Source organism: Megascapheus bottae, chromosome 14 (genome assembly GCF_031878675.1).
Source record: "Megascapheus bottae isolate mThoBot1 chromosome 14, mThoBot2.hap1, whole genome shotgun sequence".
Taxonomy (NCBI): domain Eukaryota; kingdom Metazoa; phylum Chordata; class Mammalia; order Rodentia; family Geomyidae; genus Megascapheus; species Megascapheus bottae.
In genome coordinates, this window is record NC_143522.1 from 713,623 (window position 1) to 730,422 (window position 16,800).

Sequence of the window (16,800 nt, forward strand, 5' to 3'; positions counted from 1 at the left end):
TTCAAGTGGCACTTGAGCAGAAGAGTGCCCAAGCTCTTGAGTTCAAGCCCCACATACATATATAAACACACACACACAAATATATATATATATATATATATATACATACACATATATATGTACCTATTTTATGACTTAACTGATAAAACTCACAAAAATCAGTTTGAAGTTTTTACAACAGTCACTGTAGATTGTAAGTGTTCTATAGTTCACTTAGTAAATAGTTATTAAATAACAGTATTGTTGGGTGGGGGGAGTGAGGGAGAGGGTAATGGGTACCAAGACATGTAAAAGGGTATCAATGTATGTGAGTTAATGCACCTTCTATCTGGCAAATATCATGTAACCCTTTTATTAATTACAATAAAAAATTAAAAAAAAAACCAAAAAACAGTATTGTGCATTGACACTTGCTAACTACAGGGGGATATAGTGATGAAAGAGCGCTTTAGCCCTTAAGGAACTCATACCTAATGAGAGAGATAGTGAAGGTAAACACATAACAAAGTAACAACTGCTACTTTAGAGGTAACCACTGTACTAGGAAAGCACAGTACATCCTTTACAGCAATATTATAAATGTATCAGTTTAAAAGCAACATGCCAACTGTTGTACACATGTTTTTCAGGTACTCCTGAAACAGGATAATACAACACAGTTGGTGCAAGATGACCAAGTAAAGGGTCCTTTAAGAGTAAGTATTTGCTGTACTTTACAGTCTACACTAAAACTCATAAACAATACTGAATTATATACAATTGTACATACACTTAAAATTTTATTAGACATGGATCAGAAAGTAAAAATATAAACGAGATGTTTATATAATTTAGAAAACATTATGATATGGCCATAATTGTATCTTGTATTAAAGACTTCAGCATCTTATAACAGGTTGGTTTAATATATTTAAGTTTGTTAATTATTATTATGTTTTTAATACCAGTCCTGGGGCATGAACTCAGGGCTTGAGCACTGTCCATGGGCTTTCTCAAGGCTAGCACTCTACCACTTGAACCACCCCACCACTTATAGCTTTTTCATATGATACCTAGGAATCAAACCCTGGTCTTCATGCATGTGAGGCAAGCACTCTACCACTAGGCTAAACTCCCAGTCCCTAAATTTGTTATGGTTTTACCCACTTTTTGTTTTGTGACTGAGTAAGTACTTCATTTTACTTTTTACATTGTTCTGTCTGAGTCAGTGCTTGGTACATTATATGTCAGTACCATCAACTTGAATATTATTCTGATTTACAAAGCAAACTTTTTCATAATTCAATTTTATGAATGCCTGTATTAAGTTTTCCCTCCATTTCTGACCATTTGTTTATGTAATACATAATTGTTCTTTCAGAATACCTCTTCAGTTAATGTATGGTATACAAAGGACTAGTAGCTGAAAGGAAGTCAATCTGGTCCGTCCCTTCTCTTCAAGTGTACCTTTTTTTTTTGTACAGTCCTAGAGCATGAACTCAAGGCCTGGATAGTGTGTCAAGACTAGAGCTCTACTACTTGAGCTATAGTGCCTCTTTCTAGTTTTTTCTGTTTATGTGGTACTGAGGAATTGAACACAGGGTTTCATGCATTCTAGGCAAGCACTCTACCACTAGGTCATGTTCCTGGTCCCTCAAGTGAACTTTATCTAAAGCATCTCATAAGGTTTGAAGATACGGCTCAGGTATTGGACAAAAGAGTCCTGGTATAAGTGATAAACACATAGCATTGCTATCAAAGTATATTGAGACTGATTTGGTTGTCTTAAGGTCTTATAATTCTTATATTTAAGTATTTGGATTATCAGAGTAGACTTCGTAAATATTTGCCCTTTCTGAGCCATTATTTTCAGTTTGCAATAAAACTATCTTATTTATGCCAAGAAGCTTTGAGGGTCAAATTACTTAACCAAGATAGAAACACTAAAGGGTAAAGATAAACCAGAATAAGGAGAAATTACCAAAAGTATTTTTTGTATCAATATCATATACCTGGTGAGTGTCATTTGATAAAGAAATCTGGGTCTCATGTTTTAGGTTGGAGCGATTGTTGAAACAAGGACATCTGATGGATCATTTCAGGAAGCTATTATCAGCAAGTTGACAGATGCTAGTTGGTATACTGTGGGTAAGTAGTTAAGTTGGTTTTTGTTGTTGTTTTTTTTTTTGTCAATTGTGGGGCTTGAACTCAGGGCCTGGGCACTGTCAAAAGTCATGAATGCAAAGAGGAAAACATCTTTTGTTACATTACATAACCACAATGTTGTGTTTTTTTCTTGGGGGGCAGGCGGTGATTAGGATTGTGGTGTGAACTTGGGCCCTAACTAGATACGTGTTTTACGCTATGCTCCCAAAATTTTTAGTGAGGTATTTTTGTTGTTGTTTTGTTTTGGTTTGGTTTTTTTTTTGCCAGTTATGGGACTTGAACTTAGAACCTGTCTTTGAGCTAAAAGTGGTAGAGCCTGAGCATTGAGCAAAAATGCTCAAAGACAGGTTCTAAGTTCAATTAGTACTAAAAGAGTTGCTATCATTAGGCTCATGAGATAGCAATAGTAACATTTCCAAGTCTCTCAGTAGTTTTTAAACTTTATAGTTCTGTAGATTATATGTGAGACTCTGGTTCATAGTAGAGACCTATAGCACATTTACATCTTGATGTAATACTTTGATTATAATATGTGGTTTTTTGTCAAAGGAAAAGAAATGAACTGTTAAATTCACTTTTGCTTGATTTTTTTTCTTTGAGTAAAAGTCATTCATTTGCAGTTAATGTTCAAAGCTGTGAAGACATACTTTGGTTAAAAATTGCAGTTTCTGGCTGGGAGTTTGGCCTAGTGGTAGAGTGCTTGCTTAACATGCATGAAGACCCAGGTTCATTTCCTCCATACCACTTAACGTAGAAAAGCCATAAGTGGTGCTATGGCTCAAGTGGTAGAGCTCTAGCCTTGAGAAAGCCCAAGGACAGTGCTCAGGCCCTGAGCTCAAGGCCCAAGACTGGCCAAAAAAAAAAAAAATTGCAGTTGCTTGAGGCCAGGAGTATGGCCTAGTGAGTGCTTGCCTAGCATGCACTAAGACCTTGGTTTGACTCCTTGATACCGCAGACATAGAAAAGGCTGGAAGTGGTGCTGTGGTTCAAAGGGTAGAGCTCTAGCTTTGAGAAAGGTAAGGACAGTGTTCAGACCCTGAGTTCAAACCCCAGGACTGAAAAAAAAAATTTCCTTAGGCTTCCTATAAGGTATATAGTGATAACATTATGCTATGTATTTTTAGTAAGCTTAGCTGAAACTACTGATTGTTAATGATTTAAAAACTGAAGTTAATCGTAACTCTGAAATATTAAGTCAATACAATGCTGCTATATTAAGCAAGGCACTTTAAAAATTACAAGAGTTTGTATGTGTAGAATCATGTGAGATTATGATTGAAAATCAGATCATATTCTAATGTTGTATGAGGTACTGATTCCCAAGTCTGCTCATGGCTGCAGCAACAATTCCTTTCCTCTCGTCATCCTGCATCCTAAAATAATCATTTCGTTATGATTCTCTGTCCTCTAAGTGAGTGGCATTTTAGCATTCCTACAAACTAGTTACTACTTAGCATTTACTGTAAGATTTTCCATATTGGATAATTATGGAAGAAATTGCGTAATTCTTGTTCTCAAATTACTTGGAATCTGAGTTGCATACAATTGAAGTTTCAAGTTTCAAGCATTAGTGTACATAAAAATTTATTGTAGTTAGGTTTCATTTTTTTAGAATAAAAATGATTTGCTTAGCACTGTTGACGTGTACAAACAGAAGGCTAAGATCCAGAAAATCTAGGTTCAAGGCCAGCTTGTACAGAAAAGTTTTTGGGATTCCATCTCTGAAATAGCTAGCAGAATTCCAGATTGGAGGCATGGTTCAAAGGGTAGAGCAAGACAAGCAAGCAAACTGGATGAGTGTGAGGCCATAAATTCAAACCCCAGTACCCAAATAGGATTTGAGGACTCAAAATTTATTGAACAGGTCTGAAAATAGTAATTCAAGAAGTTTTCTTTTAATAAGCCTATTAGATGATTCTGATTCAAATACTACACACTTAGAAAACAGACCTGAACCCTGAGAAATAGACACAGATTTGGGGAAAATTGAAAAAATATTTTAAAATGTTAGTTACTCAAGCCCAGAGTTCAAGCCCCACCAACAAAACAAAACAAAACAAAAAAATGTTACTGAAACAGAAAAACTAAGTAGTCATTTCTTAAAAGAAGACCTACAAGTGGGCTAGAGACAGTGATGTTCTTAGTGTCACATGTGGACGGACGTAGTGCATATATGATGGCACATTCATAGATTATTATGGATCTGAACAGCTCCTGTGTTTAGTGACCTTGTAGCCACTCAACACAGTACTCATGTGCTGCAACTGTAAACAAACCTATTGTACTACCAGTCATACAGAAATGAAGCACATACTATTATGGGCAGTACATATGATGAGGACACCGTATGACTATATTAGTGATTTATTGTCATTACATTAGAGTGTACTACTTCTAACAAAAAAACCTGGTAGCCATAAATCAACCTCAGACAACTCCTTGAGGAGATGTTCCAGAAGCATCAAGTGATGGCCACTCCATGTATTCTTGCCCCTGAAGACTTCCAGTGTGGCATGGGGAGGTAGAATACGGTTTCAGTGATATTGACCCTCTGTGGGCCTAAGAAGATGGGTGTTTAAACTTCACAAGAAGTTTAAAAGCTTGAGAGAAAAGAAAAATTCCAAAAGTAAAAAGCAACAAGTGTGACAGTATATTCTTGTAATTCTAGCATTCAGGAAGCTGAGATAAAAGGATCATGAGAGTGAGGCCAGCCCAGGATACATAGGCCCTGGCTCAAAAAGCAAGTAACAGGTGCCAGGAGCATGACCTAGTGGTAGTGTGCTTGCCTAGAGGCACGAAGCCCTGGGTTCAATTCCACAGTACTACATACACAGAAAAAAAGCTAGAAGTGGTGCTGTAGTTCAAGTAGTAGAGCACTAACCTTGAGAAAGCTCAAGAATAGTAGCCTAGGCCCTGGGTTCAAGTCCCAGGAAAAACCCCCAAAACAAAAACATAACAGCTGGGCACTGGTAGTTTATGCCAATAATCCTAGCAACTCAAGATTCTGCAATCTAAAGATCACAGTTTGAAGCTCGCTGGGACAGGAAAGTCCTTGAGACCCTTCTCTTTAATTAACTACCAAAAAGCCAGAAGTGGTAATGTAGCTCAAGTGGTAAAATGGCAAAGGAAAAGAAAAAAACTAAGGGACAACATAAGGCCCTGAATTCAAACCTCAGTATTGGCACACATACACACATTCGTATGTGCACGTGTGCACACCCACAGAAAAGCAAGCAACAAATAAGCGAACCTCATAGAATAAGGATATAACATACACTATTTTTGTACAATTGTACCAGTGTTTTGTCACTAGGCTTGAACCTGCATTTGCTAGGCAAGTGTTCTACCGCTTAACCTGCAACCTCTGGGCAAAAATGGCAGTTTGTACAGATAATTCACTGAGTGCCATGTATGTATATTTTTCCTAAGTATCTGTTATTCCACTAGATACAGATATTAGATATTAATGCATGTTTAAGAAAAAGACAAAGCTACAATGCTAATAATACTGTTAAACAATGGCTAATACAAACAAGCATACAAATGAAAATAAAATTAACTTTATAAAATGTTATAAGCGAAGATTATTATTGAAAAACAGGTAAATTTGGTGCAGCATAAATACAGTATGTCTAAAGTATACAGAAGTGCATGGTGACAGCCTCAGCCTTTCTATCACTCACCAGCTCACCTGCTGGTCCATTGGGGGCTTGAACTTGGGGACTGGGTACTGTTCCTAAGCTCTTTTTGCTCAAGGGTAGTGCTCTACCACTTTGAGCCACAGCTTCATGTCTGGTTTTCTGGTGGTTAACTGGAGATAAGTCTTATGGCCTTTCCTGTTCTGGCTGGTTTTGAACCTCAATCCTCAGCTCTCTGTCCCCTGAGCTACAGGTGTGAGCCATCAGGGCCTGAATACGAGTTATTTTAAAAAAGCTTTTACAGGGGCCGGGAGCACGGCCTAGTGGTAGAGTAGGTTTTCTAGCATTGCTCGAAGACCCAAAGTTTGATTCCTTGGTGCCACATACATAAAAAAGGCCAGAAGTGGTGCTGTGGCTCAAGTGGTAGAACTCTAGCCTTGAGAAAGCCCAAGGACAGTGCTCAGGCCCTGAATCCAAACTCCAGGACTGGCAAAAGAAAAAATAAAATAGAAATATAAAAGCTTTTATACTCTATTTACTGTGATATTTCTGTGTTTAAAGATACAAATGTTCACAATTGTGTTAGTGTTGCTGTGACATTTAGCACAGGAATGTGCTTTACGAACTCATAACCTAGGAGCAATAGCTGATCCAGTGTAGCCTTAGTAGAGAGTAGGTTTGTGTTAGTCCACTGCCTTCTCCCAGTGATGAAATCACCTACTCACACATTTTAGAGCACACACTCTCATTGTTCATTGATATATGACTATATATTACAAAATGTCCAACATACGAATCATCGACAGTGCATAAATAAAAACACAATGAAATATCACTTCACACTTGTTAATGGCTGTGAGGATGTGGGAAAAGGGAACCAATATTCAATGTTGGTGAAAATTTAAAGTAGTAACGTCATTGTGGAACAGTATTCAAGTTCCTCAAAAATAATTATTTTAAAAAGAAGCTCAAGCCAGGAACCAGAGGCTCACGCCTGTAATCCTAGCTACTGAGGATGCTGAGATCTGAGGATTGTGGTTCAAAGCCAGCCCAGGCATAAAAGTCCATGAGACTCTTATCTCCAATTAACCACTAGAAAACCTGAAGTAGCACTGTGGCTCAAGTGGTAGAGTGCTAGCCTTGAGCTGAAGTGCTCAGGGACAGTGTTCAAGTCCTATGACCAACCCCTTCTCCCCAAAAAAAGAAGAGCTCATTGGTTTTTAACCTAGACTATTTAAGGAGATATACATACATACACATTCATACACAAATATACGTAATACATACAGACATGTAACCCAAGCTTGTTCTGAACTCTCTCTGCCTCAACTCCTGAGTGCTGACATTACAGGGATCCACCATTAATCTCTGTTCACATATACATACTTTTAATTTTAAAGTTTTTGCTTCATTATTATTCTACTAGTCATTGCTACTGTATATACATATAACATTACAGTACTTATTTTCTGAAGTCAGAATTCTTGGCTTTCTGCTTCTTTTTTGTAGCCTAGGATCAGTAATACCGATATCGTATAGTCTAGGTATATCTAAGTTTGTGTAAGTTCATTTACTTTTAGACTTAATTCTTCATACCTATTCACTATTCCTTTTGATCCTCTTTGTATTTTTGTGGGTTGATGTTTTATCACTTGATCCACACTTATAGTTCTGGCCATTTGAAGACCCGGTTCAATTCCTTGGTACCACATACATAGAAAAAAGCTGGAAGTGGTGCTGTGGCTCAAATGGTAGAGCACTAGCCTTGAGAAAAGTCCAAGGGCAGTGTTCAGGCCCTGTCTTTAAGCCCCATGACTGGCAAAACAAACAAACAAAAAACAAACAAACAAGAGTCTCAGATTTGTATGCCTAGACTGACCTTGAACCATGAGTCTCAGATCTCAGCCTACTCAGTAGGTAGGATTGCATATGTGAGCCATTGGTGCCAGCCACAATGCTCTCTTAATCAGGTTGTAGTCACCTTTCTGGTTTGAAAAGTTTTGCTAATAAAAGGAAGTTAGCGAGGACTTAGTAGAAAGCTAATAAATGATAGCAATTGTATTGTTTGGGATACTTTAGGTTAATTACTTTCCTATAGCGTCAGTGTTAATGTAACAGGTAGACATGTCTTTTATGCTTAGTACAGAAGATTAGATTCTTGGGTTTTGTTTTTTTGACCTCTAACAGATTAGGGTTAACATTTGCATCTTTGTTTATAAGCTTTTGTGTGTTTAGTATGATTAATGTTGCTTTCAGAATTGCAGCTTTATCTTTTTCTTAAGCTTTAATGTTTAATATATGTATTTAGTGTATTTATATTTACACAATACTTCATAAATATTTGGCACTCTGAATTATCTAGACAAATGCAATTTTGGCAAGTATTAAATGTTTCCTGGAATTATTAAATTTTTCTAGCCTGATTTATTTTCTCTTGGCATGCTGTCTGGTAAGTCTGAAATAAAAAGAAGCTAAATTTATTATAGACAACAGATAATCACTAGAGTTAAAATACTAGATTCATTCAGTGCTTTTAACATGAAAGGAGCTTCTTCATGATTTTAGTTATCAAAGATGTCAGGATTAAGCCGGGCGCAGTGGCTCATGCTTGTAATCCTAGCTACTCAGGAGGCTGAGATCTGAGGATCGCAGTTCAAAGCCAGCCCAGGTACTGAAGTCCATGAGACTCTTATCTCCAATTAACCACCAGAGAAGTGGAAGTAGCACTGTGGCTCAAGGGGTAGGGTAGTAGCCTTAAGCTGAAGAGCTTAGGGACAGCGCCCAGGCCCAGAGTTCAGGGCCCAGGCCCAGAGTTCAAGCCTCTGGACCCACCAAAAAAGGTGTCAGGATTGATAAGTCCTTTATGTTATTGAATCTTCCAGGTCAGGAAATTCCTTAAAAGTTACTTAATTGTATAAAATACTTATATGTGGGGCCGGGAGTTTGGCCTAGTGGTTAAAGTGCTTGCCTAGCATGCACGAAGACCCGGGTTCGATTCCTTGGTACCACATACATAGAAAAAAGCCCGAAATGGTGCTGAGGCTCAAGTGGTAGAGCTCTAGCCTTGAGAAAGTCCAAGGACAGTGCTCAAGCCCTGAGCTCAAGCCCAGGACTGGCAAAAAAAAAAAAAAAATACTTATATGTGTGTGTGTGTGTATGTGTATATATATATACACACACACATATGAATAGTTTTCTGAATTAAAATTTTTCTCTTAAATGGTTTCTATTCACTTACAGTTGGAAGAGTTCCTATGTATAGAAGATAGTTGTTTATACTGTAATCTTATTTTAAGAAATCCTTTTGGTTTTGATTATACCTTTTATTCATAATAAAGTATGTTGAAATTATATTTTTCCCATCACAAATTTTATTGCTGGAGGGTCAAGGTTCAACACCAGCAAGGGCAGAATAGTGGGCTGGAGCCATGGCTTAAGTTTTATAAAGACAGACAATGAATAAATACAAAAATAAATTCAGGTCTTAATTCTTCAAAGATAGAAAGTAATTTAATATTTGTACTTTGATTAGGTTGCTAATGGGCTTAGACGATGATTCTAAGCTGGATATGGAAATGTTAGCCAATCAAGAAGCAGAAGCAGAAGGACTGAAAGTTTGAGGCCAGTCTGGGCAAATCTAGTAATGATACCCTATCTGAGAAACAAAACAAAAATGATAAAACAGAGCTAGATGCTCTTTTTTCAAGCTGGTACTGGGGCTTGAAGTCAAAGCCTAAGCACTGTACTTGGGCTTTTATACTCAAAATTAGCTCTCCGCCACTTGAGTGACAGCTTTCCTTCTGGGTTTTTGGTGATTTAATTAGAGATAAGAAGCTCATGGATGGGACAGGAGTTTGGCCTAGTGGTTAAAGTGCTTGCCTAGCATGCACAAAGACCCTGGTTTGTTTCCTTGGTACCACATACATAGAAAAAAGCCAGAAGTGGTGCTGAGGCTCGAGTGGTAGAGCTCTAGCCTTGAGAAAATCCAAGGACAGTGATCAGGCCCTGAGCTCAAGCCCAAGACTGGGGAAAAAAAAAAAAAAAAGAATTAGCTCATTAGCTCATGGGCTTTCCTGCCTGGGGTCACTTTGAAGGGTAACCCTCAGATCTTGGCCTCCTGAGTGGATTTGGCTTTGTTATTTGGGGGAGGGAAGGGCGGTTAGTCAGTAAGAAGTATGGAGTCTAGTTTGTACAAAGCCCTGGGTTCAATCTCTTAACATCACAAAGACATAAAGATAAGTGATCATAGTGGAGTGATTGAATTTGAAACTTTGGAAAAGCCGGCAGAGTTATCTAGGAAGTTGGGGCTGCATTTAAACCTGCAGTTGTGTACTTCCTAATAAGCAAAAAATGTATGTTCATTTTAAAAGATTTTGTAAAATGGCCAAATAATGATTCTTATAAACATTAAGTTCTAAATAAACAGCAATAATAGGATTCTGTACAGTTACTTTGATTTAATCACTGTGCCTAAGTTCTCTGTTATCTTCTGCTTGCTATAGTATTTGATGACGGTGACGAGAGGACATTGAGACGCACCTCACTATGCCTGAAAGGGGAGAGACATTTTGCTGAGAGTGAGGTAGGGCAGCAGCTATGAACCTGTGGGGTTAAGAACAACTAGTGATTTATAAAGCAGTAACTTAGTTCATCTGTTTCTTACCCAGACACTTGACCAACTTCCATTAACAAATCCAGAGCATTTTGGAACTCCAGTAATTGCAAAGAAGACAAACAGAGGAAGGAGGTCTTCACTTCCTGTGTGAGTTTTTCCTATATCATAACATAATTACAGTTACCACAACATTGAACAGGTAGTTTCCCCCAGAATAAGTTCAGAATAACTTATTCGTAGCATCTTGCTTCCTTCTGATAGACATCTCATGCTGAGCAGACCTTCATCCATATTTATTTTTATCACCAAGAATTACGACAAGTCCATTTTCCAAAAGGCACCTTTTGTATTAAGTTACTTTGCCAAAGTCCTTAATTGGTTTGATGATTTTTCTGGGTTTTGAACTCAGGGCTCTATGCTTACCAAGCACTCTACCATTTCACTGAGCCTCCTAGTCCTTTTTACTTTCAGTGTTGTTTTTTTTAAACAGAATACTGTTTTTTTGTTGTTGTTGTTGTTTTTTGTTTTTATCTTGGACTGTGATCCTCCTACCTGTGCTTCCCAAATATCATGGCTTACAGTAAGGCATGAGCCCTTGCTGTTTTTTTTTTTTGCTAATCGTGAGACTTGAGCTCAAGGGCCTGAACACTGTCCTTGGACTGTTCTCAAGGCTAGGGCTCTACCACTTGAGCCACAGCACCACGTTCTGTTTTTTTCTATGTATGTAGTAGTGAGGAATCAAACCCAAGTCTTTGTACATGCTAGGCAAGCACCCTACCACTAGGCCAACCTCCTGGCCCCCACCACTTTAAAAAAAAAATTTTTTTTTTTTGTAAGTTGGTACTGGGGCTTGAACTCAGGGCCTGGGCACTGTACTTGGGCTTTTATACTCAAAATCAGCATTCTGCTACTTGAGCCACAGCTTTACTTCTCAGTTTTCAGTGGGTAATTAGAGATAAAGGCTCATGAACCTTCCTGCCTGGGCTGGCTTTGAAGGGCATCCTTTGATCTCAGCCCTGAGTAGCTTTGGCCTTTTTTTTTTTTTTTTGCCAGTCTTGGGGCTTGAACTCAGAATTAGGTCCTATCCTCAAGGCTAGTGCTCTATTACTTAGGCCATAGCACTACTTGTGGCTTTTTCTGAGTGGTTTATCAGAGATAAGAGTCTCATGGACATTTTTGCCTGCGCTGGCTTCAGTCTGCCAGCCTCAGATTTCCTATGTAGCGAGGAAGGACAGGTATGAGCCACTGGCCACTGGTGCTTGGTTTGTTTTTAAGATAGAGTTTCAGAAAAAATTCACCACTGCTGGCCTGCAACCCTGATCTTCCCATCTTGATATCTCACATAGCTAGGACTGCTGCCATGCCAGGAGTATTTGTACTTTTTTATCTTAATTATTTCAAACGTATAAATTGTAAAGATAATACAAACAGCTTACATACACTCTTAATCTATATTCACTAAGTGATCTTTTTTTTTGCATACTCTTCCTTTGTATCCCTTCCTATTTATGCACATATAATTACATTTTGTATATGACAAGATTTAACTATATAGCCAAGACTGTCCTTCTACTTCTAATACTTTTGCCCCAACCTCCAGTGCTGGGATTATAGTTCTGGGCCATCTTGCTCAAAAAGTGTAACTTTGATAGGATACTGTCACCCAACTACATATGTGTGTATGTTTATGTATATATGTATATATATGCACATGTATGTATATATATACATGTATACATATGTATATGTACTATATGTTTATGTATATATGTGTGACTATATATAGTTAATATTTTACATTTTTCCAGTTTTCTCAGAAATCACTCCAACCCAAATTCCAGTCCAGAATCATATATTGTATTTCATTTTTGTGTTTCATAAATTTCATTTAATCTGAAAAAAGGTCTTCAGACTTTTTTTGTTATTCATAATAATAGCATTTAAGAGTACAGATGAGGGCTGGGAGTTTGGTCTAGTGTTAAGTGCTTTCCTTGCATGCACAAAGACCTTGAGTTCCATTCCTCAATACCACATATATAGAAAAAGCTGGAAGTGGTGCTGTGGCTCAAGTGGTAGAGTGCTAGCCTTTAGAATGCCCAAGGATAATGCCCAGGCCCTGAGTTCAAGCCCTAGGATTGACCCCCCCCCAAAAAAGGAGAGAAACTAATATTTAGAAATTAAGATCTAGATATTAGATGTACTTGTTCCTGTGGAGTTTGAACCTGGGGCTTCATGTGTGCTAGGCAAACATTCTACTAAGCCACATTCTCAGCCCACGTGATCTTTTATTTTTATTTTTTTTTGCCAGTCGTAGATCTTGAACTCAGGGCCTGAACACTGTCCTTGGGCTTTTGCAAAGCTAGAATTCTATCACTTGAGTCACAGTACCACTTCTGGCTTTTTCTAAGTATGTGGTACCGAGGAATCAAGCCCAGGTCTTCATGCATACTAGGCAGGCACTCTACCACTAGGCCAAACTCCCAGCCCCCACCCCCCACTGTCTTTTAGTAAATAATAAACTTAGCATCTGATTTCTCAGAATGGAGAAGGTTTAGAGAAGCAGTAGAGATATGAGGAGTAAAGATAAGAATTAACTTTACTCACTGCAGACAATAAAATTTTGAGCTTGACAGCTGGCAAGAAGGAAAATATAGAAAGATAAGGAAATAAATGGTTTTTTAGTCACTGAATTGGTGTTAATAGCTCTGTATGCTTTAATATAAATCAGCATTAAAAAATATAGGCATCCCAGACCCAGAGATCAAGCCACATGTCTAAGAAAATAAAATGAACTATAGCTAGGCACTGATGGCTCAGACCTTAATACTAGCTACTCAGAAGCCTGAGATCTGAGGACTAAGGTTTGAAGCAAGCCCAGGCTGGATAGTCTGTGAGATTCTTATCTCTAATTAACAAAAACAGGGAGAAAAAGCCAGAAGTGGAGCTTTGGCTCACGTAGAAGAGTACTAGCCTTGTGCACACTCAGTTCAAGTCCCAAGACTGACACCAAAACAAAACAATACATTCATATTATTGATGTTTAGGGATAAATTTTATCTATCTAAAAAGTTATTTAAATAGGCCAAGAGTGTGGCCTAGAGGTAAAGTGTTGTCTAGCATGCAGAAAGCACTGGGTTCAATTCCTCAGTACTGTATACACAGAAAAAGCTGGAAGTGGTGCTGTGGCTCAAGTGATGGAGTGCTAGCCTTGAGAAAGCTTAAGGATAGTGCCCAGGCCCTGAGTTCAAGCCCCAGGACTGGCAAAAGAAAAAACAAAGTTATTTAGTAACCATCCCATTAAAAGATAGGCCAAAGACTTAACCAGAGACTTCTCTGCAGAAGAAATGAGTGGCCTATAGACACATGAAGAAATGCTCAACATCTCTGGCCATAAAAGAAATTGCAAATCAAAACAAAGCTGAGATTCCACCTCACTCCAGTTAGAATGGCCATGATCAAGAAATCCAATACCAAGGATGCTGGTGGGAATGTGACCAGGAGGGATCCCTTTTACACTGTTGGGGAGTGTAAACTTGTTTAATCACTGTGGGAAGCAATATGGCAGTTCCTCAAAAGACTAAACATAGATTCCCCCCTATGACCCACCAGTTTCACTACTTGGTATTTACCTAATGGTCCAGAAACAAAGACATACTAAAGCCATTAGCACAACGATGTTCATTGCAGCACTATTTACCATAGCAAAGATATGGAACCAACCCAGATGCCCTTCAGTAAATGGTTGGATCACGAAGATGTGGTATTTATACACAATTTCTGCTATCAGAAAGAGTGACATCGCCCTATTACATAAGGAAATGAAAGACTTAGAAAAAGTCATATTAAGTGAAGTAAGCCAGACCCAAAGGAACATAGGCTGCATGGTTTCCCTCATTTGTAATAATTAGTACAAACCAAGAACTCTCCTAGCAGAGGATTACAATAGCTCAAACCCTAGATTCATAAGGCCATATAGGATGAGGCCAAATTAATGGACCTTCAAGACGTGGAAACAAGAGCTTAATTATGAGTGACAGTTGTTCTTAATGTACTATGTTTTTTCTCTTCTCTTGTGTTGCCCTTTGGTTAATCTCATATCGTCACAGTATCTGACTTTGTTACCTGGTGTGTATATATATATATATATATATATATATATATGTATATATATATATGTTTATTTGAAATAAGAAGGGGAAAAAAAGATGAGAGGCAGGGGTGTGTGGGAGATAGATGGGGACAAAAACAGGAGAAGGGGTATCAATGTGTGAGAAGTAATGCACCTTCTGACTGGCGAATATAACTGTAACCCCTTTATACATTAAAATAAAAAAATGTTTTGGACTCCAGCTAGCAGATGCATAGGAAGATGATTTCTACTATTCATTCATCTAGTAAGATGGACAGCTCAGAGCTGCTAGTATAGCAGATAGCCCGGGTGCCGGTGACTCATGCCTGTAATCCTAGCTACTCAGGAAGCTGAGCTGAGGTTCAAAGCCAGCTGAGGCAGTAAAGTCCATGTTAAAGTCCAATTAACCACGAGAAAATTGGTAGTGTAGCTGTGGTTCAAAGTGGTCGAGTACTAGCCTTGTGTAGAAAGGCTCAGGGACAGATCCTAGTCCCTAAGTTTAAAGCCCATGACTGACAACCTCCCCGCCTATCTCGTCCCCGCAAATAAAAAAGGAGGAATAGAAAATTAGGATCTGAATTCAACATTTTAGAGCTACAGTACTCTGGTTGGGTCAAATATAGTGTATATGAACATGATGACCTAATTATTCTAACTTATAGTACTGAAGATGAAAAGGAAGAGGAGAGTAGTGAAGATGAAGATGAAGATAAGCGCCGTCTTAATGATGAATTACTAGGAAAAGTTGTAAGTGTGCTATCCACGACTGAGAGGCCTGAGTGGTATCCTGCTTTGGTAAGTAAAGTTTCTCTGATTATTTTAATCATTTGAAATATTTTGGAAGCATTATACAACTTACATTCAAACCTGACTACAATTTAAAAATTGAGCAGTCAGGAGGTACAAACACCCAGAGGTCTTTCATTTCCTTCTGTTCACTCTATAATCGCTTGTTGAGATCTCCCAGGTCCTTCAAAATTTGTCTGGTGGCTGCTTTTCCTGTACACTATTGCCACCTTACACCTTCAGGTTCCCTTAGCTTGACCTTCAGTTCTTTTTGATGAATGAAAAGTTAGAAAATCACCCATTTTGTTCTATCTTAGTATCAATAATAACTGATTTAGGCAGAAAGTGGAGCTATGGTTCAAGTGATACAGCCAGCTGCAGTTGGAAAAAGCAAGTGTAAGCATGAGGCCCTATATCCAGGGTTTAAGTCCTAGTACCAACATATACCAATACACAGATACAAACCCATTCACACAAAGATTTATTTTTTTTAAGTTTGAGAAGATTCAGTAGTGCCAAAATAAAATGAATCAAAAATCTCCTATATACATCTGAAGTATATATGATAATTAAAGAGGAGTCACACAACTCTTCTTCTAAGTATACCCTTCTTTAGTCACTTTTTGTGTGTAACCCCGAAAGTGTTATCATGTATGTTAGTATTTCAGATCAAACTTCCTCATATGAGAGGAAAACATGTAGTCTCTTTGAGCCTGCCTTACTTCACTTAATAAATTTATTTGAAGGTGGGCTGGGAACATGGCCTAGTAGTAAAGTGCTTGTGTGGTATGCATGAAGCCCTGGGTTCAATTCCTCAGTACCACATACATAGAAAAAGCTAGAAATGGTGCTGTGGCTCCAGTGGTAGAGCACTAGCCTTAAGAATACCCAAGGACAGTGCTCAGGCCCTGAATTCAAGCCCCAGTACTGGCAAAAAAAAAAAAAAATTGGGGGCCAGGAGTTTGGCCTAGTGGTAGAGTGCTTGCCTAGCATGCAAGAAGACCTGGGTTAAATTCCTTTGTACCACATACATAAAAAAAAAGCCAGAAGTGGTGCTGGGGCTCAAGTGGTAGAGCTCTAGCCTTGAGAAAGTCCAAGGACAGTGCTCAGGCCCTGAGTTCAAGCCCCAGGACTGGCAAAAAAAAATTTATTTTTGAAGGATCATTTATTTCCCTGTAAATTACATTGTGTTTTTTGTAGCTCTTATGCTTGCCCCTCTGTTACAGTGTCAGCTCTCGAGGGTAGGCACAACTGTATTAATGTAAGCACCTAACAAACAGGAAAAGTTTATCTCTATATGATGTCAAGATACTATTAAGATTCTTCCCCTCCTCTTCCCCTCCCCTCCCCCCCCCATCACCTGTGGTGCTAGGACTTGAACTCAGGGCTTGGATACTGTCTCTTAGTTGTTTTTTTGTTTTGTTTTGTTAAATATTGTCTTCTACCACTTCAGCCATAGCCCCACTTCCAGAGTTTTGATAGTTCAT

At 38.4% G+C, this 16,800-nt stretch overlaps 1 protein-coding gene across 1 annotated transcript in view; it reads left to right on the top strand.

Annotated features, from left to right (window-relative positions):
• Positions 1–16,800, top strand: part of Arid4a (AT-rich interaction domain 4A) — a 69,248-nt gene that overhangs the window by 5,479 nt on the left and 46,969 nt on the right. Inside the window, exons 4-8 of the mRNA XM_090344189.1 lie at positions 630–695; positions 2,037–2,127; positions 10,286–10,365; positions 10,451–10,545; positions 15,190–15,322. Of these exons, the coding sequence (XP_090200315.1) occupies positions 630–695; positions 2,037–2,127; positions 10,286–10,365; positions 10,451–10,545; positions 15,190–15,322 (465 nt within the window). The remainder of the gene's footprint in view (positions 1–629; positions 696–2,036; positions 2,128–10,285; positions 10,366–10,450; positions 10,546–15,189; positions 15,323–16,800) is intronic.